Source organism: Dipodomys ordii, unplaced genomic scaffold (assembly GCF_000151885.1).
Source record: "Dipodomys ordii isolate 6190 unplaced genomic scaffold, Dord_2.0 Scaffold18, whole genome shotgun sequence".
NCBI classification, from domain to species: Eukaryota; Metazoa; Chordata; class Mammalia; order Rodentia; family Heteromyidae; genus Dipodomys; species Dipodomys ordii.
The window spans coordinates 6339094-6362332 of record NW_012267234.1 but is presented as its reverse complement, the minus strand read 5'-3'; the positions used below and the strand labels follow the sequence as shown (position 1 = coordinate 6362332).

Sequence of the window (23239 nt, the reverse complement as noted above, 5' to 3'; positions counted from 1 at the left end):
CACTTGAGCCACAGTGCCACTTCCGGCTTTTTTTCTTTTTGCTTATGTGGTGCTGAGGAATTGAACCCAGGGCCTCATGCATGCAAGGCAAACACTCTACCACTGAGCCAACTTCCCAGCCCCTCTTTCTTGTTTTATTTTTTTAGGGCTGGTCCTAGGGCATGAACTCAGGGCCTGAGCACTGTCCCTAAGTTTTTGGCTCAAGGCAGGTAGTGTTCTACCACTTGAGCCACAGCTCTACTTCTGGCTTTTATTTTTGGTAGTTAACTGTGTCATAAACTTTCCTGCCTGGGCTGGCTTTGAACTGTGGTCCTTAGACCTCAGCCTCCTGAGTAGCTAGGGTGATAGGCATGGTACTCAGCTTTGTCTAGTATTTCTTACAGTGGAAGTTTAAGTTCCAAGAAGCTGACATGGTGAGATTTTAATATACTCAGAACTTCTTTCCTTATATCAGAATTTCAAAACTACCTGGTTCATTTATCTGTTACCATGTGTGAAATTCCATCCCAAGAACCATTCCAATGAATTAGAGTGGATGGTTTTGATACCCATGGCCAGTCTTCAGGGTGGAAAAATGTAACACTCAGTTTCAAGCTCTTAGAAGATGGCTTTGGGCTGGTCACATTAAAGGGGGATAAAGTGTGGATCGGAGTCGTTGGCAGTGCCCTGCACAACGTTTAGGCACTTTAGGACAAGTGTCCTGGAATTTAGAGTTGTGTGAGGTCACAGGGAAAGCGTTGTTATTGTTTGATACAGGGCCTCTCTCTGCAGTTCAGACTGGCCTGAACTTCTTAGGCTCTTGCCTCAGCCTTCTGAGTTCTGGAATTACAGGCATGGGTCATCATGCCCTGCTGAAAAGCGTTTTTGAGGAGGTTTAAAGCCTACTTCAAGAATAGTGAACTATGGCCTGGATGATCAATCGTGTCACCAGCACAATTTGGTAGAAGGCGACGGAGTCCTTTTTCTTGATCTCTCAGGAGGAAACTTTGAATGGAAGTGTTAGCTCATTTGGACCTAAGTCCTAACTAGCCAGATTGGCCCCTCGGCTTGAGCATGGCCTGGCCCTGGCAGTGGTACCTAGTCATAGAGCAAGGTCTGGGAGAACACGGACCATACTGTTCTCTCTCCCTTCCACCATCATGATCTCCATCATCATCACCACCATAATTTCCTCTTTCCTTCATCCTACAACTGTCACCATCGCTACACCATCGCCTTCACGACCACCACTGTTACTACCTTCTCTATCACTGTCACTCTCATTACCACCTGTGCTAGTCAGCTTTCTGTTGTTGTAACAAAATACCTGAGATAATGAACTGAAAAGGAGGAAAGGTTTGTTTTGGTTTATGGTTGACTGGACCCCACTGCTTGGGGCCTGTAGCAATGTAGAACATTACATGTGGTGGAGGAAGTGAGTTCATTGCATCATAGCCAGGAAGAAAAGGGAGGGTGCTGGTGTAGGGCTTGGACCCCTAGATTCTCTTGCAAGGTATGTTATCAATTATCTAACTTCCTTCCACGAGGCCCCACTTCCTAAGGCTTCTGCTACCTCCCATTAGCACTCCAGGCTGGCAATAAAGTCTTTAACCCATGGCCTTTGTGAGGACATGCAGGATCCAAACCGTAACATTCTGTTTCTGGTCCCTTAAAGCTCATCTCCATCTCACAAGGTGACGTGCATTTAATTTCTCCCTGGATCAAGAATCCAAGTCTAAAATCTCCGAGACTCAAGGCAAATGCTTATCTGTGAGCCTCTGTAAAAATCAAAATCAAGTCACGTGCTTCCAAGATATAACAGCACAGGACAAACTTTCTCATTCCAAGAATAAGGACTAGAAAGCAAGGATGGACCAAAAGCAAGGTGGAAATCTATCAGGGAAAACACTGGATCCTGTAGCTCTATGTCCTGTATCTGGGCACTAGGAGATGTGACAGGAGCTCAAAAGGGCCTGGGTAGCTGTGTCTTATAGCCTACATGGCCTCTTTCTTGGACTGGTTCTGCTCACTCCCTGTGGCTTTCTTCATTAGGCTTTCTATGTTCCTGGCATCTTTAACTTCCTGGGGTCCCCAATATAGCACCAGCCTCACAGCTTTCTATCCTTACCCTGTGAGGGACTGACAGCAATTCCTAGATGATAGACTGGGTGCTGAGCTGCCTGGAACTTTCTTTGCCAGAGAAAACCTTAAACCCAGCCTCTTACAATGTCTGAGGGCACGAACCAAATGTAGACAAGTTCTTTGCTAGAAGGTAGCTTTGAGTCCAGTTCCCTGTAGATCCTCCTCTTCACCTGAAACTGCATGAGGCAGTGTGTGTTGACTCTCTTCTTTCTTACCGGCATCCTGGCCTTTTGAGTCCCCACCAGAATCACCCATCAATCCCCACACGGCATGCTAAGCCTTTTCCAGCCCATGTCTTCAAACATTTCCAATTTCTTCATGTGAACAAACCTTCCCACTACTCAGAACCAATGATCTGTGTTAGTTTTCCCTTGCAATGGCAAAATACCCGAGGTAATCGACAGACAAGAAGGAAGGATTTATTTTAGCTCACAGTTTTAGAGGTTTTTAGTTAATGATGGATTAGCCCCATGGTCTGGGCCTGGGGAAGGCAGAATGTCACGGTGGCATGTGTGTGGTAGAGCAAAGTGGTTCACCTCATGTTATCAGTAAGCAGGTGCATAACTGGGACTTCTTTCCAGGAGGCCTCATGTCCTAAGAGCCCTACCATTCTTCACCACTCCACAGGCTCCACAAAGCCTTTCACACATAGGGACACTTAAACCTAAACTGTAACACTCTGTCACTCTCTTCTTTACTATCACGGCCACATCATCATTACCACCATTATCACCGCCCTTCCCATCACCATTACCACCATCTACTCTTTTCCTCCCTTTACTATCACTATCCACACCATCATCACCATGCTTATCATCACCTCTCCTGGCTTTCTCTTCCCCGTCGCCACCACCTTCACCTCTACCCCCATCCTCATCTGCCTCAGTTTCCCCTTCACCACTACCACCACCACCATCAACACTCTCACTTTTCCCTTCCCTTCACCATCGCCCTTACCACCCTGATTATTCCCTCCCTCACCTCCTTCCCCTCCCCCATCACTCCCATTGTCACCATCTCCACCCCATCATCACCATCACGCCCTTCACATTTCCCTTTTCTCCCATCACTGGTCATTGTCACCAGCGACACCCCCACGCCTCCACCATGCCTGCCATCTCCACCACCTCCTCCTCTTCCGCCATCACCCCTGCCTCTCGGAGCACTCATCTCCACCCCTGCCCCCCTCCCCTGGTCTATCACCGTCAGCGGTCCATGGCCTCCCCTCCTGGGGTCCAAACCTTACCTTGCCCACGTGGTGGGGCAGTGAGGAGTTCTTCTCTTCTTCGATGTGCATCTGATTCCAAATCCAGTCTCTCTTCTGGCGCCGATGGGCGGGCGGCAAGCTGAGGCCATCCCCATGGGGAGGGTTTGGGTCTGCCATGGCTGCTGCCACCAGCAGGCCCAGGTAGGTACTCAAAGTAGCCACCAGCATGGTGGACCTCGGGGTCCTCCTAGGAGGCACAGATCTGAGAATGAGGAGAGACTAATCAGGGCATGGTGACCACTGCCCTCAGGGTGAGCTGCTCCCCAGGAGGATGGAACACTCTTCATCTGTCCCTTCCTCCACTGTTATCCTGCTGACACCCCATTCCTGACCCAGTGAGCCCCCTCCACACCCTGGTCTAGGGCAGGGAGGCAGGCCATAGATGGTTCACATTACATAAAAGTGGGCTGGGGTGGGAGCCAGTACACAGAGGCCAGAGCCCCAGGAAGTGGGGTGTGTAGAAGAGGGGGCAGTGCCAGTGCTGATGGCCTCTCACTGAGTACCCTGCAGGGAGCAGCCTGGTTACTGACATCTTTACAGATGGGGAAACTGAGACCCTGAAGGGTTCAGTCCAGCCTAGAGTTAAGTGTGTATGTGTGGGGTGGGGTGGGGTGGAGAATGGAACCAACCCAGCGTCTGACTCAACTGCTAACCCCCTGGAGGACTTCCTAATTTTCTGACTCTATCTATCTATCTATCTATCTATCTATCTATCTATCTATCTATCTATCTATCTATCTGTCTGTCTCTGTCTCTCTGTCTCTCTCTGTCTCTGTCTCTGCCTCTCTCTGTCTCTGCCTCTCTCTCTCTCTCTCTCTGTCTCTCTCTCTCTCATCATTCAGTCTTTCAAGGAGCCCTCAAGGTGGATGCTGCAACCACAGCTCTGGTGTACAAATGGGCTGAGAAAGGGAGTCTCAGCCACATTCCTGAGGTTCCTGATAGTCAGGAGCAGAGGAAAGACTTGAACTAAGTCTGTTCTGAATCAAATGTTCTTTCTGACTGCCTTCCCTGGTCCCAGTGGCTGCTAGGATAAGATATTAAGGCTCCTTTAAGTTCATAGAAGGCTCCCCCCTTTCCCAGTTGGCTCGAACACCTCTTTGCAGTTTTTGGGCCCTGCAGTCTTCAGGAAGAACACCCCCACAATATCTTAACCCAGTGGATGGGGTCCATAAGAAGGGGTGAAAAGCTGGGTTCATAAGACGGGCTTCCTAATTTCTAATGCAAATGTAGAAATGAGCTAGCCATCATTTGCATGCTAGGCAAGGGCTATATGACTGAGCTACAGCACCCTCAAACCTTCTCAAGCCTCCAAGAGAATATTAAACCAAGCCTGGGGCCCTATGGAAGTGCTGGCAATGTGCCCACACAGGTTTCACACTCTCAAAGGCAACTAACGCTAGAGATTAGTAACATGGATTGCCCATAGATTGAAGTCTGGTTTCATCTCTGAACCCCAGGAACAAGGATTTCCTTGTCCACACCAGGCCTCCTCAGGCCTTGTCCCATCTGTGCGCCCCCCCCCCCACTGCCCCGTCCTCATGTTACTGACCTGCAGCTTCTCGAAAGGTACAAGGGATGGAGTGGGAAGCAGTGATGGACTGGAGAGACTCACAAGGTTTCCTGGAGACTGGGAGGGAGTGGCCACCTCCCCCTTCTGTCCCTTGCCCCACCCAAGGGAGGGCTGGCCTGTGTACATCACAGGAAATTTCTAAACTCTAGTAACATTTCCTCTGGTGCCCTGGCGCCAGGGTGTTCGGGGCGAGGGGGACCAGCTAACCTCGGAGTCTGCTGACTTTAGCAGTCAGTGCTCCTGCCCTTGGGCTCTGTCTTAGACTCTGAAGGAAGTGGCCTTCTCAAGTCTAGAAACAAGTCTGGATGGGCCCAGAAGGCAGGTGTAGGTTGTCTGCCCCAGGCCCCTACTTCCTCAGCCTTTGACCAGAGAAGGTCCCAATGGAAGAAATCTGGGGGCCCTTGGAATGGGGGGGGCGGCGCTCCAGGCAGGAGGAAGGAGAGAACAAAAGAAAAAGGAGGGAGGGGGAGGCTGGAAGTCCTGGCCAGGAAGTCTGTCCTGACTCAGGGAGGCGTCTGGAGTCACCCCTGACCCCACCTGGCCAGCTACAGGCACAGTGGCTCATTTCCTTCTTTTCCTTCTTGGCTCAGAGAGAAATCACAGGTTTTGGGTCTTTGGATCTCCCTCCAGTGAGAGACAAGTGGGAAAGGGGAAAGCAGAACAAGTGGAAGGGAAATGGAGAAGCAGCGAGGAGGGCGGAGCTCTCAGGTCTGGCGTCTGGCTAGGATCTGGTGAGAGCTGCGCTGAGGCTTGCAGTATAGCTATGTCTGGGCTCCACTGGGGTGCAGCGGGGGTGGGGAGGTGGGGGGGAGAGAGACAGACAGAGACAGAGAGACAGAGACAGAGACAGAGAGACAGAGAGAGACAGGGACATGGAGGGAGAGGGAGAGGGAGAGAGACAGAGAGACAGACAGAGAGAGACAGAGACACAGAGACAGAGAGGGGGAGAGAGACAGAGAGACAGAGACAGAGAGACAGACAGAGAGAGACAGAGAGAGACAGAGGGAGACAGAGGGAGAGGTAGGGAGAGGGAGAGGGAGAGGGAGAGAGACAGACAGAGACAGAGAGACAGAGACAGAGAGAGATAGACAGACAAACAGAGACAGAGAGACAGAGACAGAGAGACAGAGACAGAGAGACAGAGAGAGACAGAGGGAGAGGGAGGAGAGGGAGACAGACAGAGACAGAGAGACAGAGAGAGAGACAGACAGACAGAGACAGAGAGACAGAGAGAGACAGAGGGAGACAGAGGGAGAGGGAGAGGGAGAGAGACAGACAGAGACAGAGAGACAGAGAGAGACAGAGAGACAGAGACAGAGAGAGACAGAGGGAGAGGGAGGAGAGGGAGACAGACAGAGACAGAGACAGAGAGAGAGAGACAGACAGAGACAGAGAGACAGGGAGAGACATACACACAGACAGAGACAGAGAGAGGGAGAGAGACAGAGAGAGAGGGAGAGAGACAGAGACAGAGAGGCAGAGCAGAGAGGCAGAGACAAAGAGGAAGGGGGGACAGAGAGAGAGGGACAGAGAAAGACAAAGACAAGATAGACAGAGAAAGGCAGAGAGCCAGAGCCAGAGAGAGAGGCAGAGAGGGAGAGACAAACAGACAAGGACTGAGAGACCGAGAAGGAGGGAGAGGTGAAGAACTGCCCTGGAGCAGTGTGTGCAGCTCACCTGCGGGAAATTAGCACCCTAAACAAGTGGGAATTAAACGAGCCACAGCAGCTGAGTGCTGCCTATAATCCCAGCTACTTAGGAGGCTGAGACTTGAGGACTCTTATCTCCAATGAACTACTAAAACAACAACAACAACAACAACAACAGATCTGGAAATGTTGCTGTGGCTCCACATGGTAGAGCAGTAGCTTTCAACACCAAAGCTCAGGATCAGTGCCTAGGATCTGAGTTGAAGCCCTGGGATTGGCACCAAAAAGAAAAAAAGGGTCACAGCTGAGAGTGAGGGTGAATGGTTGAGACACGGAGACCCCCTAAGGGAATCTTGTTGTTGTTGACACAGAGGACAGAAGCTCAGGTCTGTAGCATGTGGGGCCAGTGCCCTCTGGGTGCCAGCCCACTCAGAGCTGTTCAAGCCAACAGCTGGGCATCATCTGTAAGGCCCATAGAAAGGGAGGAGTTTCCAGGCTGATACTCCAAGAAGTCCCCTGAGCTCACCTAGGAAGCAGCAGAGGGCTGCGAAGGGTTTCCCAGGGCTGGCAGCAGCCATTAGCACAAAGAATAAGGCATGAGCAGGGTCAGTTCATAGATATCAGGGTACGGCCACGGGGCTCATGGTGTGTGTGTGTGTGTCTGTCTGTACTAGGGATTGAACTCAGAGCCTTGCACTCTTTCACTTCCACTTCCATCCTTTCACTGGTTAATTGGAGATAAGGATCTCACAGACATCTCTCTGCTGGAGTCTGAATCCTCAGGAGGATGGGATGGGGATAGATTGAAGGTGGGGATGGACCTGGGGCTGAACAGCCCTGAGCCCCTCTCCTGGCACATCTCATTCAATCCTTGCAACAGCCCTGTCAAGGTGGTAGCCCCGCTGTACAGGTCAGGAAATGGAGGCTCAGGCGGGTGAAGTGAGCCATCCCAGGCCACACAGCAGCTAGAGCTGGGTGACTTCCACCCCCAAATAGTGCTTCCTGCATCACCTCTGTCTCTGCGACGATGGATCCTTACATGTAACAGTCATCAACTCTTCCCAAGGCTTGGCTTTCTGAGATTAGCCCCTCCCTTTTCATGTTGTTCCCAGAATCCTCCAGGACCAGGGAAGGATCATGCCAGACCCATAGATGAAGGGGATGGAGACTCAGAGACTCAGCTCCTAAGTGATAGATGTGTACTGTGACTGACGCCTCCTCAGTCCCGAGGCCTTACTATACACATCCTTGGGCTGGAATCTGGGGACTGAAGGGTGACTCTAAAGGCAGTCAGTCCCGGTTGCTGGAAGAGGTGGCTCTTTTTTCCTGCTGTTCTTTGGTACTGGGCTGAGTCACCAGGTGCTTGATGCAGATTTCCCTCATGGGATCTTAATTCCAGGGAGCCCCTACACCCCCAGACCTGTGACATAGTCTCTCCCCTTTTCCTGGATTCCAATGATGCATCATCGCTTTCCTGAAGCCCTCTTGGGAGCCTTAAGGTGACAAAGTCACTTGAATGAATGCTCATGACTCGCTGGTTCCTTACAGAAAGCAAACCCTGTCTCCAACGACCCCCTAGGGAGTCGTACAGAGCTCGGAGGATGGAAACGACCCTGGACACTGGGCTGTCTGTGGGGGGCCAGGAGGACGCAGGATGCGGGGTGTGTGGCGGCTTGGCTGGGGTGGGCTGTAGTACCTGGACAGGGCCCTGCTGCTCTCGCTCATCTGCCCCAGGACCCCAGGCAAAGCCCTCTTTGCCCCTTTTTCTGTCTGGCCCATCTGATTTGGGGGTGCCTCCTCGAAGAGGTTTGTGAGGTGGGCCCAGCTTTGCACTTCCTAGATTACCCTCTGAAGGGGGAACATGGCGAAGGATGGATGATAGGGGGTGAGGAAGAGGGGTTGGGGCTTTTCTGGGGACCTGCAACAACCCCTGACTTTCTAGCTAACCAGATATGGGGAGCTAGAGCCCCGCAGCGGGACCCAGGCCAGTGGCGTGGGCTGGCCCTCCCCTGAGCATGGGCATTTGACCGCGCTAAGGGTCAAGGCCCCTGTGTCTCTTTACTCTTCCTAGTACATGATCTACTAGCCAGATGTGGCAGCTGAATGCAGCCCCAGGGAAATCCTCCACCTCCCAGGCTGGCCTGAATGCTCCCTGCAGGCTCTGGACTACAGCCTAGAGGCTCTGGGTTTTGGGTATGAGGGGCAGGGCAGTGGGCAGAGATGGCCCTGAACATGCAGGGGGTTTGGCTTCCCCAGATCCTGCTCTCTGTGTGGCCCAAGACAGCTCCCCTCCGCCCTTCAGCTCTAGTCTCACTTAGGACAAGAGGTAGGACTCCAAGATCCCCTGATTCTTCCAGGGACCCTCAAATTGTCCACTTGAGCTCTCCGGTGTTTACCCCTGGGCCTTGTCAGCTCCAGACACTAGGAGGTAAAGGGTAAAGTCTGGGGATGTCAGGGAAGGGGTGAGGCTAAGCAGCTAGGAGCTGTGGGCTTTTGGGGGCTTTGTCTGGGTTTGTAGCTCAGTTCAGTTGAGGTACCTTCTCTTGGGGGAGGGCTGTGTGAATGGCTCATTGTCTCCATTCCCTGACTGTTATTCCTCACAATGCTAACTCTTCCCTCCTCACCCCTGTCCTTACAGTCACGAGGAAAGCCAGAAGTTTGTGGAATGCACCGTGCTCTTCCTCTTACCACAGGCTTTTTGCACAGGCTCCTCCTCACCCGGCTCTGTGGGTGAAGGCCTTATACTTTTTTCAGCTCCAAATCACCTCCTCCATGCCATGGCCTGATCGTGACTTGCTTCTTGCACAGTCTCTGCTTCCTGGCTCAAGAAAACATCTCAGCCCAGATAAGTTCTGGGTTCAAGTCTCCATGTTACCTCAGATGTCCAGGCCTGAGGACTTAGGTTCTGGCTTAGTCTCCACGTATAGTCTTGCTCTTGGTAGTATTTCCGCATGGAGGACTTCCAAACAAGACTGCATACTTTCAGACAACACTTAGGGTGTTCAGAGAAAGTGAAATGGTGGTCTAACTCAAACAAGCTCTTGCCTGTCCCTAGATAGCTCCTTGCAGTCATCACATGGCCAGATACACTACTATTAGTTTTTTCTTTTTCGTGTGTGTGTGTGTGTGTGTGTGTGTGTGTGTGTGTGTGTGTGTACTGGGCTTAAACTAAGGGTCTGGTGCTGTCCCTGAGCTCTTTTGCTCAAAGCTGGTGCTCTACCACATGAACCATACGTCCACTTTTGGCTTTTTTGGTGGTTAATTGGAGATGAGAGTTTCATGGACTTTCTCTCCCCAGCTCTGATCTCAGCCTTCTGAGTAGCTGGGATTACAAGTGTAAGCCACTAGCGTCTGGCCACTATAAGGATTTTGATTCTTTAGAGGTAATAAAATTATCCTTCATAACAGTTTATAGTGAAAATGCAGATCCACCCAAGAAGGGGCCTGTAAAGGCAGGGCTGGCAAAGCAGGATTCATAAGCTCTTCACTCATTCCCTTCCTGCAACCTTGGCAGGCATCGCCAATCAATCATAATGTTCATTCCCGGTGGATTCAAGCCCATGTACTGAATTCTCAATGCATTCTTTCAGGCAGAAATACCAATAGACCAGACCCAGTTTAGAATCAATTTATGCTGGGTCTCTGGGCTCCAGTCTATCTCTATCTCCTATGTAGCAACTTCAGTCAGAGGACACACACCCTGGGGGGGGGGTGGGGACTTTCCAGTCTCTCTGGGCTCCATGGCCTTGATTGCAATGGTGGGGACAGTCAGGGGAACAGTGAGCCCTTCCCATCTGTCTGTTTGAACTTGCCTGCTTGTTTCTGAGCTGTGTGGCCTTGGACCCATCCCTTGCCCTCTCTGAGCCTCAGCTTCATCTGTCATAGAGGTGATGGTAGCTGCCTACCCGAATGGGAGGATTGGATAGGACCATGGGTCTCAAACCTAGCACACAGCAGGTGCACAGCAATTGGGCAGGGTTCTGACCCCCATGTACATTTGGTGGCTGTGGCCCTAACTGACCAACTCATGTCTGGCCTCATTTCCTCACTCTGCCCCAGAGGGAAACCTCACTCACTGCTGGGCCCCTGGCCCCCGCTTCCTCCTGCTGGTCTGTATACCTGCCAGGATCGGATAGTGTGGAGGAGCCTAGTGAGTCTAGAGACTAGGGCCTCTGCCCTAGAGAGATGTGGGGATATGGGGGCTTAGATCGTGGAGGGGCTGTCCAGTGCCTCCTAGAATCCCCGGATCTGCTCTTCCTCTAGGAAGCCACCTGTGATTTCTCCACCCAACACCAGCTTGGACCTGGATCAGGAGGGATTTTTATGTTTCTCTGTCAGACACAAGCTCTTAGGTTCAGGGCATGTCTCTCAGACGCATCTCTCTTTAAGATCACAGAGCTCTAGACTGGTCCTTGAGCTGCCTTCTGTGGCTGAACTAGCTGATTTTCTTCTCTCTGAGCTGGACCATGGATTGTGGCCTAGGCTATGGGGTTTGGAGGGCGGTCCCCACACATATCCTGCTTTTACTTTGTTTTGGCTGTGTGACCTAGCCCCATCTCTCCAATAGGAGCCTTCTGGTAGCTTCAGCTCAACAGAGGGGTACAGAGAAATGGTTGCGATAAGAGCAATGGGTCCACGAAGACAGGGGCTTGAGACCTTTTTTGGGACGATGGCCACAGTGTCCACTGTGTGTCTCCAAGGAGGCCTCAGAGCTGTGACTCATCCAGTGAATGAATTGTGGCCCTTCTGGCTTCCTGCCCCCATGTCCGGCCCTTGTTTCTCTGCACAATGGTCGGCTGAAGCTACAGAGTGGGCCGTTTAACCCCTTCCGGGCGAAAGTCACCCGTCCTGGTGCTCAGCGTAGAAAGCTGGCCTCCCTGTGGCTCCAAAGCTTCTAGGGGCCCTTCCCTCTGGAGTGGGGTCTGCAGATGGCGAGGCGCAGCCCAGTCAAGACAGAGGCCACCTGAGGCTGCACCAAGGCTTTTGGGCCTGTGCCTTGGCCTCTTCCAGCCTCGTCAGCCCTCTGAGCTGCCCAGGTGACCTTCCTGTCTGGATCAGCCTTCACCTGCCAGCATCCTGCCCGGACACCACGTGTGTGCACTGAGCAAGGAGCCGGGTGTCCAGCATGGAACAGGAGTCAGGTCAGGCTTGCTGTAGGAGTGGCCAGGTGAGTGTCCACCTCTCACCTGCTGGGCAGCCAGCCCCTCTCTGATGGGAAGGTGGGTGAGATGGGTGGCCCGTGACCCTGCCTCAGCAGAGAAAACCCTAGTGACATCCATAGCCATCATCCGCTCCACCATATTTCCTCGGTGATCTCCCGCTACAGCCATTCCCAGGGAGGAGACGTCTGAGACCCCGAGAAACTGTAGGTGCCAGAAACAGCCTGAGCTCGGGAGGACAGGTTCTGGGTTCAAATCCCCACCCCAGTTCTTCTCCAAATCTCAGCTGTCTTCACTGAGACAGGAAGAGTCTACCTCTGAGGAGTGCAGATAGCCAAATAAGGAGGCTCTTTGTTCCAGAACCTTCTACACGCCTCACCCCTTGCTCTCATAACAAATGACAAACAGTCACCATCCCCAGTGCTCAGATAAGGATGCCAAGGCTTGGGGACTTGGAGACAAGGGGACAGGGTGGTGGTTTGTGCCCAGGGCCGCCATCTGCCAGCCAGGCTCCTTCATCATGGCCTTGGAGGGCAGGAAAGGGAGGGGATTTCATAGACTGCGCCCCGACTGCCCAGAACCAGCCTCAAGTTGCCGATCCTGAGATGGCGGGCACCAACAGAAGATTGAGGCTCCCCCACCCTAAATCCCAACCCTATGACTTGAGAGGGGTTGTGGGAAGGGGGGGGAAGGGGTGCTGTCAGGCCTTTGTAAATCCTGTCCCATCGGGGCACCCAGAAGCCAAGACCTGGAGTCTATCCTCCATCCTGGCATGTTGGCCAACAGGGAGCAGAATCCAGAATTTTCCCTTTCTGAACTTGGCACCGATAGATACCAGTAGGCCTGGCCCACCCATCCCACTTAGGAGAGAGCCAAGCCCTGCTCGCCCCTCAGCCCCGAGATGCCCATTTGTGCCCGTGGCACCCCCGCTGGGGACACCTTTCCCAGCTCTGTTCTGACTCCAGAGAAAACCCAGCCTGCCCAGAGGATCTTCTGTCTCTTGAGAGCCACCCCCATCCCCTCCAGGGCCAGATGGGGGAGTCAAGACCCTCTAGTCCTAGACCCATGACCTTGACAAGCGTAGAGAGGAAGGGGAGAGGCCCTACTCACCGGTGGAGGCGTCTCTCTACTCTGTCCAGCAATCCGTCCGAGTGTGGTAAGCGAGCGAGCATGGAGCTACTCTAGTGGGGGGACACACCCAGCCAGGGAAGGGGCCTGGCCACCTCCCCTTCAGGTTTTCCAGTTGGCCCTGGCCTACTTCCCCGGGATGGTTTCCTGTTATTGTTCCTTTGTGAGGGCCCGGCTGTCGGCAGATAGGCCGCCCCACGGTGGGCGGCCCAAAGGCCCAGCGAGGCTGTCCCTGCAGAGGCCTACCCTCGGACTTCCCAGGAACAGACCCCAATTCCAGGCCTCAGCTCTACGGCTTTGAGCTCAGGTCCCACTCTGAGCATGTGTCTATATATTTAACCCTCCTTAGAACCCCCAAGGCAGATGCAATCACCCCTATTTTACAGCTTAGGGATCTGGAGCTCAAGGGGTCTAAGATACTTGTTCACCAGCTGGGGTGTAGCAAGGTCAGAAATCCAGCCTGGAGCTCTAGCTTGAGCATTGTCCAAGGTGACCCCATGGTGGGCTGGCCTGGGGGGCATTAGACCTCTCATGGGTGAGGTGGTGGGGGTTGTGAACAGACAGAAGCAATCAGTGCCCGAGTGGCCCAGGTCAGCTTCAGTGTGGATGTGTGTTCCAATCTCGAGCTTCTGGCCTGGCTCTGTAGGGCTACTTGGGTTTCAGAACGTTGGATGATGTCAAGTGATCTGCTTGTCATATGACCTGGGCCTGTCAGGTCTGTGTTCCCCAGCTATAACTTCATGGCCTTGAGATAAACAAGAGCCAAGAAGGGGAATGGCACACTGAAGTGTGCCAGAGCCACTGGGAACCTAGAGACCTAAGTGGGAAGAGGCCACAGTTCTGCTCCTCTCCAGAACCAGCCACAAGATCTTTGCAAAACTACAGATGCCAGGGCCCCGCCCTGGACCAGCCTCTGGGCAGGCCTGGGAATCTGGCCTTGGATGAGTTGCCTTGGTTTCCTGTGGGCAAATGCTTGGGAAGTCCTGCACTTGTTCTGTTGTTCAGCTGGGCACACAGAGGTCCAGGCCTTGCTCAGGAGTATGGGGGAGAGGGGGGAAGGGTGGAGCTGGCAGGCTTGAGACTCCCCCTGAGTGAGAGGTGGGGTTGGTTAGTGGAGCGGTGGAGGTTGGGAAATCAGGAGTTTACAGCTGGTGTCCGAGGTCAGGGGCGTGGATCAGCCTCAGGGAGGAGGGGGAGGAGTCCTAGCAGAGGGTACAGTAATAAACTGGCCCGGGAAGCCAGGCAGGGGACAGTGGGTGGGTCAGCTGGGTAAGTCTGGGTACACAGATAGTTCAGATTGAACCCCTGGATTTGGAAAATGAGATCATAGCATGTTAAGGCAACCAGAGGGGCTGATGGTGGGGGTAGGGGACAAGGAATGGCCCCAGAGTCCTGGAAGCAAGGCCATCCATGGGCAGGCTCTGGGTGAGATCTGAACCTTCCATCACAGTCTACGGAATGAACCAGCAGCGCAGCACTTTCCCATCCCCAAAGGATCCACCATGCCTTCTGCCTGCGGCCTGGGCAGCCCACGGAGGAGCCCCACTGGGCCAGCTGCCTCTCAGACTTGGCACTGGTGGCAGACAGGGACAGATCCTGTCCTGGCACCCTCTGCCAACTCCCTTTGTCCTCCTGGACCCTGTGGAAGTTGATTTCATCCTGCCAGTGGCTCTTCCTGTCATGTGTAAACAAGGAATGGTCAGGCAGGCACATGCCTTGGGCCCGGGGGGGGGGGTGGCTAGGGTTGGAGGCCCCAGGGGTAGGGTCGCTCAGACCCTAGAAGGGTGGCAAATGTCCCCCACAATACCCCTGAGGAGATCATGCTTCATTTCTGGCACTGTCCAGTCCCTGCTTCCATCCCTCTGGAAGCTAAGCACTTCACAGGGGGGCATGGGACAGGAAGAGCCAGAGAGAGAAGGAGGGAGCTCGGGGCAGGCAGGAAACAAGGGGATGGTCTGCTAGGCTAGATTAGCCCTGGGCTGGGGGAGAACACAACAATGGGGATGTGGGGGCAGGGGAATGCTGGAACCAGGTAGGGGGGTGAGGCAGGAGAAAGCCCATAGGGAGAAAAGGGGGATTGTAGGCTAGGGGTTTGGCAGACCCAGGCCAGAATCCCACCTGTGCCTGTGTGTCCTGGGGCTGCTGATGTGCCACTCTGAGCCTCTTCTCTGCTCTGTGAAATGGTCTTTGAAGAGCTGTTGGGGAGGATGGGGGACAACAGAAATAAGTGACCGACCCAAGGCCCACGGTGTGTGATCTTGTAGCTACCCAGGTTGGAATCATTTGGGCGAGTGTAGGGACTGACGCTGTAGATTCCAGTTCTCCACCCCTGCCCTGGTCAGTGGAGACAGATTGGTTGGTGGGACCTCAGGATCTACATAGTTGCAGTCCATTAGGTGATAGGTTTCTGGGTTCCTGTTGGAGAACCATGGCCTCTCTGGGCACTTGGGGATACCAAGAGCTTTTACTGGGCCTCCTTATTTAGTTCCTCAGGACCATCCCAAGCAGCCATGGTTAGTTCCACGACACAGGTGGGGAAACTGAGGCAGGGATCCACATTTCCTGAGATCTCAGAGATAGAGTGAAATGTCCCATCTGGGCCTCGGTCTCCAAGAGGGGGCAAATCCTTACCCTGGCCTTCTCCCCGCTCCCCAGCTCCCCCTCCTCAGCCTTCTCCTTTCGGATCTCACCTCTGCACCTTTTATCACTTCTGGATCGATCGCTCATCTGCCCCTGTCCTTTCTCCCCCCAGATATGCCTCACCTGTGTGATTGTCACAGCAGAGAATCTTCCTCCTTCCCTCCCTCCTTCCTTTTCTCCCTGCCTCCTTCTGTTTCCTTTCTTCCTTTCATTCCTCCTTCTTTGTCAAATAATTGCTCTCCATACTGAATGCAGCTCCATCTCAGGCCCTTACTGAGCTCCCTCCTAGGTGCTGTCCCTGCCCCAGGCTCTGAGCTTTTCACTCACATGGCTGTATTGGAGGAGGACATCGATTTGCCCTTTTGCAGCATGCGTAATTGGCCCAGTGTGGCCCTGCCCAGTTCAGACCAGGCTCTCGTGAGTCTGCTGAGACCTACAGAACACTCTGTTCCAGCCCCGGGCTGAACCGCTCCGCCTTCCTGACCAGGACGCTCCGCTTCCTCCTCTCTGCCAGCCCAGATCCTTAGCCCTTCTGTGCCTGGTTCAGATCACCACCCCACCTCTCCCTGCAGCCTCCATCTCCAGAGCCCTTCAGACGCTTCCATCATACTGTTCATCCCATCTGCACCTGAGGTCTTCAGTGTCCAAGCCTGCTACTCTCTCACAGCCTTGCAAGCTGGAGGTGCTCTTCTTCTTAGGAGGTTGCTGAGGCTCAGAGAGGCAGAGTTACTTGTCCAAGGGCATGCAGCTGGAGTAGTGGAGCTAATATTCCAACCCCCCATCTTCCTGTTCTGAGTTCAACATAGAACCATCGGCTTCCTGATGAGCTGTTTGTTATTGTTTGGACACGTTTTATGCTCATTTATTTTTCAGGAAGCAAGCTCACTTAATGATGCCCAGGCATTGCCCAGCTAGTTCTGAGCAGACCCTGGGATTACTCGGAGATGGACCCGCTTTGACCTGTCCCTCTGTGTCGGATGAGCGTAAGCCACACGAAGCGGGTCAGGCTGGTGGTGCTCTGAGGAGGGGGCCTGGGGTCTGTGAACTGCTTTGAAATAGTGGAGCTTACCAGGCACAGACAGGGAAGGGCTCACAGGCAGAGGGAGCAGCAGGGTGGGAGGCCTCGAGGCTGATCTGGGAAGATGGCATCCGGTGAGGAACACTGAGCTTCCGGGATGGGCTACAGCGCCAGGCTGGAGATGCAGCAGGGATAGGGGGCTTCGCAGACCTCCCTGAGAGGGATAGGGTTGCATGCCTCGTAGGAGTGCAAGAAGCCCTGGTTTTAGGAGAGTGGGCCTGTCTAGCCTATCACATCCTCACGGGGTCGCCTGGGGGACTGAGCTGCCTCGCGTGGGCCTTGGGGCTGGGGCAGAGGCAGGAGCTGAGGATACAGTCCTGGGAGCGAACCAGGAGGCGGAAGGGGAGCAGGGGTGCGAGGCCAGGAAAGGAGCAGTAAGTTAGGGGCTGAGTTCCCAGGACAGGAGAACAATGCCTGTCCTGTCTCCAGCCTCTGGGAGGGAGGAGGACAGAGCACTTTCCCAGATGTGGCTCACTTTCCCCTCCAATGTGGTCACCACCAACACAACACCACATCTCCAGGGTGGGGGAGTGGAGCTCTGAGGATGGAGGAGGCGACGGAGCCACGCAGCAAGGGTTCAGCCTGGCGCCCTGGGGGGACCCTGCTGGGAGCATCTGCCTCTTCCACTTACCTACCAGCCGGTGCTGGAATAGCCACAAAGCCTTGCTGCCTCAGTTTCCCCCTTCTTGTCAAAAGGAGATGGCTGCGTGCTTTCCTCACTGGTTGCTGGAAGGAGAAGATTCAAGGCAAGTGCATGCAACAGTCTCTGGTATCCGGTAGGCGCTCCATAGATGTGGAGCGTGAGGGTGATGCAGTAGCGGAAGCCGTGGCAGGGGCGTCTGCAAGTGTGTATGCACTGTCTGTGCTGTTTGTGTGAATGTCAGGGGAATGTTCCAGAACAGATGGAGTATGTGAGGGGCCCGTGTGGACTGGCCCTGTGCTGAGTGGTGTGTGAATGAGGCTTCTGGCTCCTCCATTGTCAAGGCCTTGCTTGGAGCAGGCAGCACAGGGCCAAGGATCTGCCTCTTGGTCCATCTGCAGGCGGGCCAGAGTCTGGCAGTCCCAGACCCACGGAAGCAGAACCTTCCTGTCTCCAGGCCGCACAATCCACCCGGCCTCCCCATAAGACAGGAAGGAGGGTTGGGCTGGATGTCTGGATGGGACAAACAGACATGGACCCAACACTAGCCTTGTAGGCCCAGCACCAGGCAAATCCCAGGATGCCAGCCTTCTGCTTCTCCAGGCCTTCTCCAGCCATCTCCAGACCCCTGAGCACACACATCCCCGTTGCCTCAGGCGAGCTTTCTGGGATGGACTGAACTAATTCTGAGACTGCCAGATTGATGGAACTGAGTTCTCAGGCTGGAGTTTTGGGGCTCCCAGCCTCCCATCCTTCAGGTTACAGGGGGAACACAAGAAGCTCTGAAATCCAAGGAGATTCCCAGCCTGCACTAATGCTGGGTGCTCACAGGGTGGGCACTCCCAAACCTGGGACATTAGTCTACAAACAGACCCCCCCACCTCCTCCCCCCCCCCGCCACACCCTGTACTGATATCAAGAAAGAGTAGGGCAGGACCTCTGGGGGAGGGGCAGCCAGGTCACTGGAAGGGAATGTGGGGGGAGAAATCTGTGGGCTGGTCTTACAGATTCTTGAGCCACACTCCCTCTGCTGGCTACTCTCTGGTTAAGTTTTGCTTTTATCTAGGCCAGCCTGGACTGTAGTCCTACTTTTTATGCTTCCCTCATAATAAGGATGGTAGGTGCATCCAGAGATTCTGATCTCAGTGGCCTGGATGGAGGCTGGACGTCATGATTTTCGGAAGCTCCCAAGAGGTCTCCAGGGCCACCCAGGACTTGGGTGTTAGCCTTAGGAGGTAAAGGCTACTGTTAGACCCTTGTGAAGGAGATTAAAGAGATTAAAGGATGTACCTGGTGACATCACTGGATGTACCTGCCTTTATAGTTCCCTTTCTCCTGTTTGTACTTTTATTTTTTGCCATGATCAGCTTTTATTATTTATTTATTTAGTTGTTCGTTCATGTATATTATCTTTCAGTAGCTTTACAAAGGGGTCTTCCATTTAACATGTCACTTCAGGAGCACAATGCATCTTACTCAATGCTTGATTCCCAGCCCAGTACTTTTGAGAAGATGGTTCCTGACATCGCCATCTAGTGGCTACTATTTAGAACTGACCAGCATCTTTAGAACTGAGTGAAATTCTGCTTCCAAGGGATTGGGGATGTGTGTGTGTGTGGGGTGGGTGGGCTGGGGGCTTGAGAGGTGGTGGTAACAACTACAGCCATTCACAGTTATCTGGACAGACTTGCCTAGAAGCCCAAGCTCTGTTGTTGCTTTTTTTTTAATACAAAAGGTGTCCTTTGAGAGAGAATGGAATGTTGAATGGGTTCACGTTTAAGGCAAGGTGATAGGCATTTTCTCCTGACCCTCAGTAGAGGCACGGAGAGGTTGGGTACGTGGCAGGGACAGAGGGGAGCAATGGGAAATGATGCAGACTAGCCCAGGCAGTACAGCTAGGCCCATCCTCAGGGGCTGCTAGGCCTTTGTTTGGGCCTGATTTGTTCGACCAGCAGTCTGAGGGAAGTCAGGATGAGGGGAATGGGATTCAGGCACCGAGCAGGCTTGTCCTTGATAAGAAAAGACTGTCTGGAGGAGGAGGGGTTCCAGTCCAGGGAGGAGCGGAGGTGGCTGTAGGAGGGGCAGTGTCTTGGAGCCAGGTACCCCACAGAGATGTGGTACCACAATTGTGGCCCATCTAGCTGGTTCTCTGGAGCCACACAGGAGCTCAGAAAGGATCTCGGAACTGGTTTGATCTCAGGGCATGGGAGAAAAGAAGGCTGTACGAGAAAAGAAGGGCAGCTGCCTCTTAGCTCAGGGCACATCCCAGGCTGGAGTTCTTTTGTCAAAGTCACTTGGGTGCACAGAATCGATTTGAGGACTTGTACCTTGGGGAGCTCAGTATCGAGGGCTGTGTCTTTGTTTTCTTTTGTGATCACAGGCTTCTTCCTTCCCAAACACATCAGGTGTCTCAGGGGAGACAAAGGTTCTCAAGGAGCACAGTTTGGGGAACGCTGACTGGGAGGGAGTGGTGTGTGTGTGTGTGTGTGTGTGTGTGTGTGTGTGCGCGCGCGTGCTGGTCCTGGGGCTTGAACTCAGGACCTGGGCCCTGTCTCTGAGCTTCTTTTACTCAAGGCTAGTGTTCTATCACTTGATCTAGAGCTCTACTTTCAGCATTTGTGTGTGTGTGGTGTGGGTAGTTTATTGGAGAGAAGAGTGTCATGGACTTTCCTACCTGAGTTGGCTTTGAACTCTGATTCTCAGATCTCAGCCTCCTGAGTAGCTAGGATTACAAACATGAGCCACGGGCTTCTGGTACTATTTAGAGCATCTTCTTTAGAGTATCTTCTATGACAGAGATGAGCACTGCACTTATTTCCAAGTTCTACGCGCTGTGATGAATTCCTTAGGTTCCTTTAGGGTTTATGTTTTAGCACAAAGGTTATGAAGTTTACAATTGTACTTTTTTTTTCTATATCACACAGCACAGGTCTCATTCATGGGCCAGGAAGCTGGGCTGAATGAATGATATCACTCATGGGAAGATGGGTCCTGATGCATGGCCAACAAATTTACTTGTGGGGGACTCTCTCTCCAGTCTCTAGATTCAGGGAAGTGTAATCTACTCAAGAGTGAGCTACGTGGTTTGGGGGAGCCTCACTCCTCCTGTGCCTCAGTTTCCTCATTTAGGAAGATGAGGTTGATAGAGGAAGGAGACCATCGACCTCCTCTCTGGTACTCCTCTGTGTGGACAGCACTACCTTGGGGGCCCCCAAGCCTTGAAGATCAAGGTTCATCCCCTAGAGTGGCTCTGGCTTCCCAGAAATCCTCTCTGCAAGCAGCATGTTTTCAGCTGATGTTCGAATTTCACCCTAGGCCTCCAAAGCTTGTTTCAGCTTCAATAAATCAGTGCTGGCAGCTGAGCTATGGCTGTGGCATTGCTGTGGCATAAATTTTTGGACAGCTTGGATAATAAATAAGTGTGAAAGCAATACACATTAGAGAGAATTGGAGCAGGCAGCCGCCGGGTGGGGTGGTGGGGTAGGGGTTGTGGATTCCCTGCTCCTACTTTGTAGCTTTCTTTCTTTTCTTTCTCTTTCTTTCTTTCTTTCTTTCTTTCTTTCTTTCTTTCTTTCTTTCTTTCTTTCTTTCTTTCTTTCTTTCTTTCTTTCTCCTTCCTTCCTCCCTCCCTCCCTCTCTCTCTCTCTCTCTCTTTCTGTCTTGGAGCTTGAGCTCAGGGCCTGGGCACTGTCCCTGAGCATCTTTTGCTCAAGGCTAGCACTCTACTACTTGAGCCACAGCGTCACTTCTGACTTTTTCTGTTTATGTGGTCCTGAGGAATAGAGCCCAGGGCTTCCTGCCTGCTAGGCAAGTACTCTACCACTGAGCCACAGTCCTCCTCCTTTTTCTTTTTTGCATTTGTGAGACCCTTTGTTAGCTGTGGGATGGCAGCAGCAGTACACATTGGCTGCCCGGTACACAGTAGATGTGGAATAATGGAGGTTCTTTGGGGTCCCCATAGGCCTCTTGGTTGTGGAGACCAGACTGGAAGAACAAAGGGAGGTCAGCTCCACGTCAGTTCTTTGTGACATCACTGTGTGATTATGATCAGGTAAGTTGACCTTTCTGTGCCTGAGTTTCCAAACTTGAGAAACAGGAAGTACTTCCGGTAAGCATTGGGTCAAATGCAAGGGCCAGTGTCCCCAGCCACCATACTAGTACAAGCAAGCCTTGGCCTTCACACTGGAGGGAACTTGCACAGCAGATGCTGTATATATGCTGTATAAATGGCGAGTGGTGTTATCCTGGGGGCGCATGAACGAACTCTGGCTCCCCCTGAAAACCCGAAACCTGACCCCGCTACCTGGTATCCGGTCCTATGTCCTGCCACTGGCCCTAGGCAGCAGCAGTCCTAGGAAGAGTCAATACCTTGGGACCCTTGAGCTGGCCCCTCTTCTGTGCTCCGTCTCAGAGTTCAGGGTCCTTGACTTCTGCTGGTCAAGCCCCGCCCATCACCACTGCTGGCCTCTCTGGCCTCTGCTGTATGGAGCAAGCCTGCCCCCCCCCCGCCCCGCCCCTGCACCACTGCATTTATCCTAGACCATGAGCAACGTCATCATGGTTACTAGGAATCTCATATAAAACGTCTCTTCTCTGCACCTGCTTCTTGGTAGGTGATCAGAGACATATGCAAATTTGCACAGCAGTGTCATTCTCCCATGTGATGTCTGTTTCCGGTCATAAATGTTGCAAACGCATCTGTTTTGTTAAGATCGGCACACTGATGCTGAGAGGTGTCTATTGGGTTGTGAAACATGGAGTCTCAGCTCCTTCTACCCTCTGTACCTTCAGAGCCTGCAAGCGCTGCCTTCTTGCTTGGAGATTAAGGCCACTGCTGTCCAATACTCCTTCCTTTCCTGCCAAATCCAGGCCCTTCCAGAGGCTGTGCTGATTGGCACAGCACCCCAGCGTGACCTTTCTCAGGGCCCTACATGCAGCTGCCACTCATTTTTAGCTTTAGAATCAGGCATGCCTGAACCCACCCCTTGGCTTTATGCTGCCTGACCATATAACCCAAAGGGAACCGGCTCTACTCCGGCAGCCTCAGTTTTCTCAGTTCTACAGTGGGAACACAAATGCCCCGTGCCTCTTTACCCACTGGACATAGCAGTCACAACATCCCTGTTACAAGCCTGCTGGTTGGGGTTCTTTTGCGCTATCTGGATAGGACTCATGAGTAGGTTTATTTTGGGCCCTGGGTGGGGTGTTTGTAAATCACTGTGGCAGTGGATGATGGTGAAAGACTGCAGGTACCTCCTCTGGCGGTGCAGTTCTTGTGTGGGCCCTGTGGGCCAGGACGCTTGGTCCCATAGGAAAAAGTGTCACCATTCTTACGTCATAGGTGTTGATAGCTGCAAGGTTTAACTGCCAGAGGCAAGTATTACAGCTCCCGTGTCCCAGGAGGTGTAGGCAGGGCTCCTGAAGCCCAGAGTGCTTCCCAGAATTGTTGATAGCAGGAGTTCCTGCGCTTCTGGGGTTAAGGTCTTGCACGTCCATTGCCCCATCAGCCATAGATGTTCTTTGCTCCATTTGCTTCAACTGGTCCTGATTGGCTGCTGTTGACTCTGATGCTATTCCTGACACCAGTTCCTTCCACACACGTGCACCAGGATTTTTCTGGATTATGAAAATGCTGTAGGTAGATCCAAGGACCTTGTGCAAGTGAGGCAAGACTTTACTATTGAGCTACATCCCTATTCTTGCTCCTCTTATTTCCTTGTGTTAACAGCCTTGTTGCTCTCCTAATGACGAAGATCAAAAGTAGGCAAGAAAGACCAATTGAGAGGAGTCTTCATTGGACTTGCTGTTGTAACACCTGCACAGGAGGGGTGACTCTCAGTTACTCACAATGTGAACTGATCTGACAGCTTATACAGCTAGAAATGGGGTCAGTTATGGGGCTTGAATGCAGCGTCTGGGATCAAGGCTAGGGCTCTACCACTTTGGACCACAGCATCATTTCTGGTTTTCTGGGGGTTAATTATGGA

At 52.9% G+C, this 23239-nt stretch overlaps 1 protein-coding gene across 1 annotated transcript in view; it reads right to left on the bottom strand.

Moving 5' to 3' along the window:
* The window catches only part of Cdh5 (cadherin 5, type 2 (vascular endothelium)), a 33784-nt gene extending 20849 nt beyond the window's left edge, over positions 1-12935 (bottom strand). The window contains exons 1-2 of the mRNA XM_013013023.1: positions 12877-12935; positions 3368-3590 (exon numbers count right to left, since the gene is read on the bottom strand). Coding sequence (XP_012868477.1) covers positions 3368-3556 — 189 coding nt within the window. The 5' untranslated portion in view covers positions 3557-3590; positions 12877-12935. The remainder of the gene's footprint in view (positions 1-3367; positions 3591-12876) is intronic.
* Positions 12936-23239: the final 10304 nt, after the last annotated feature.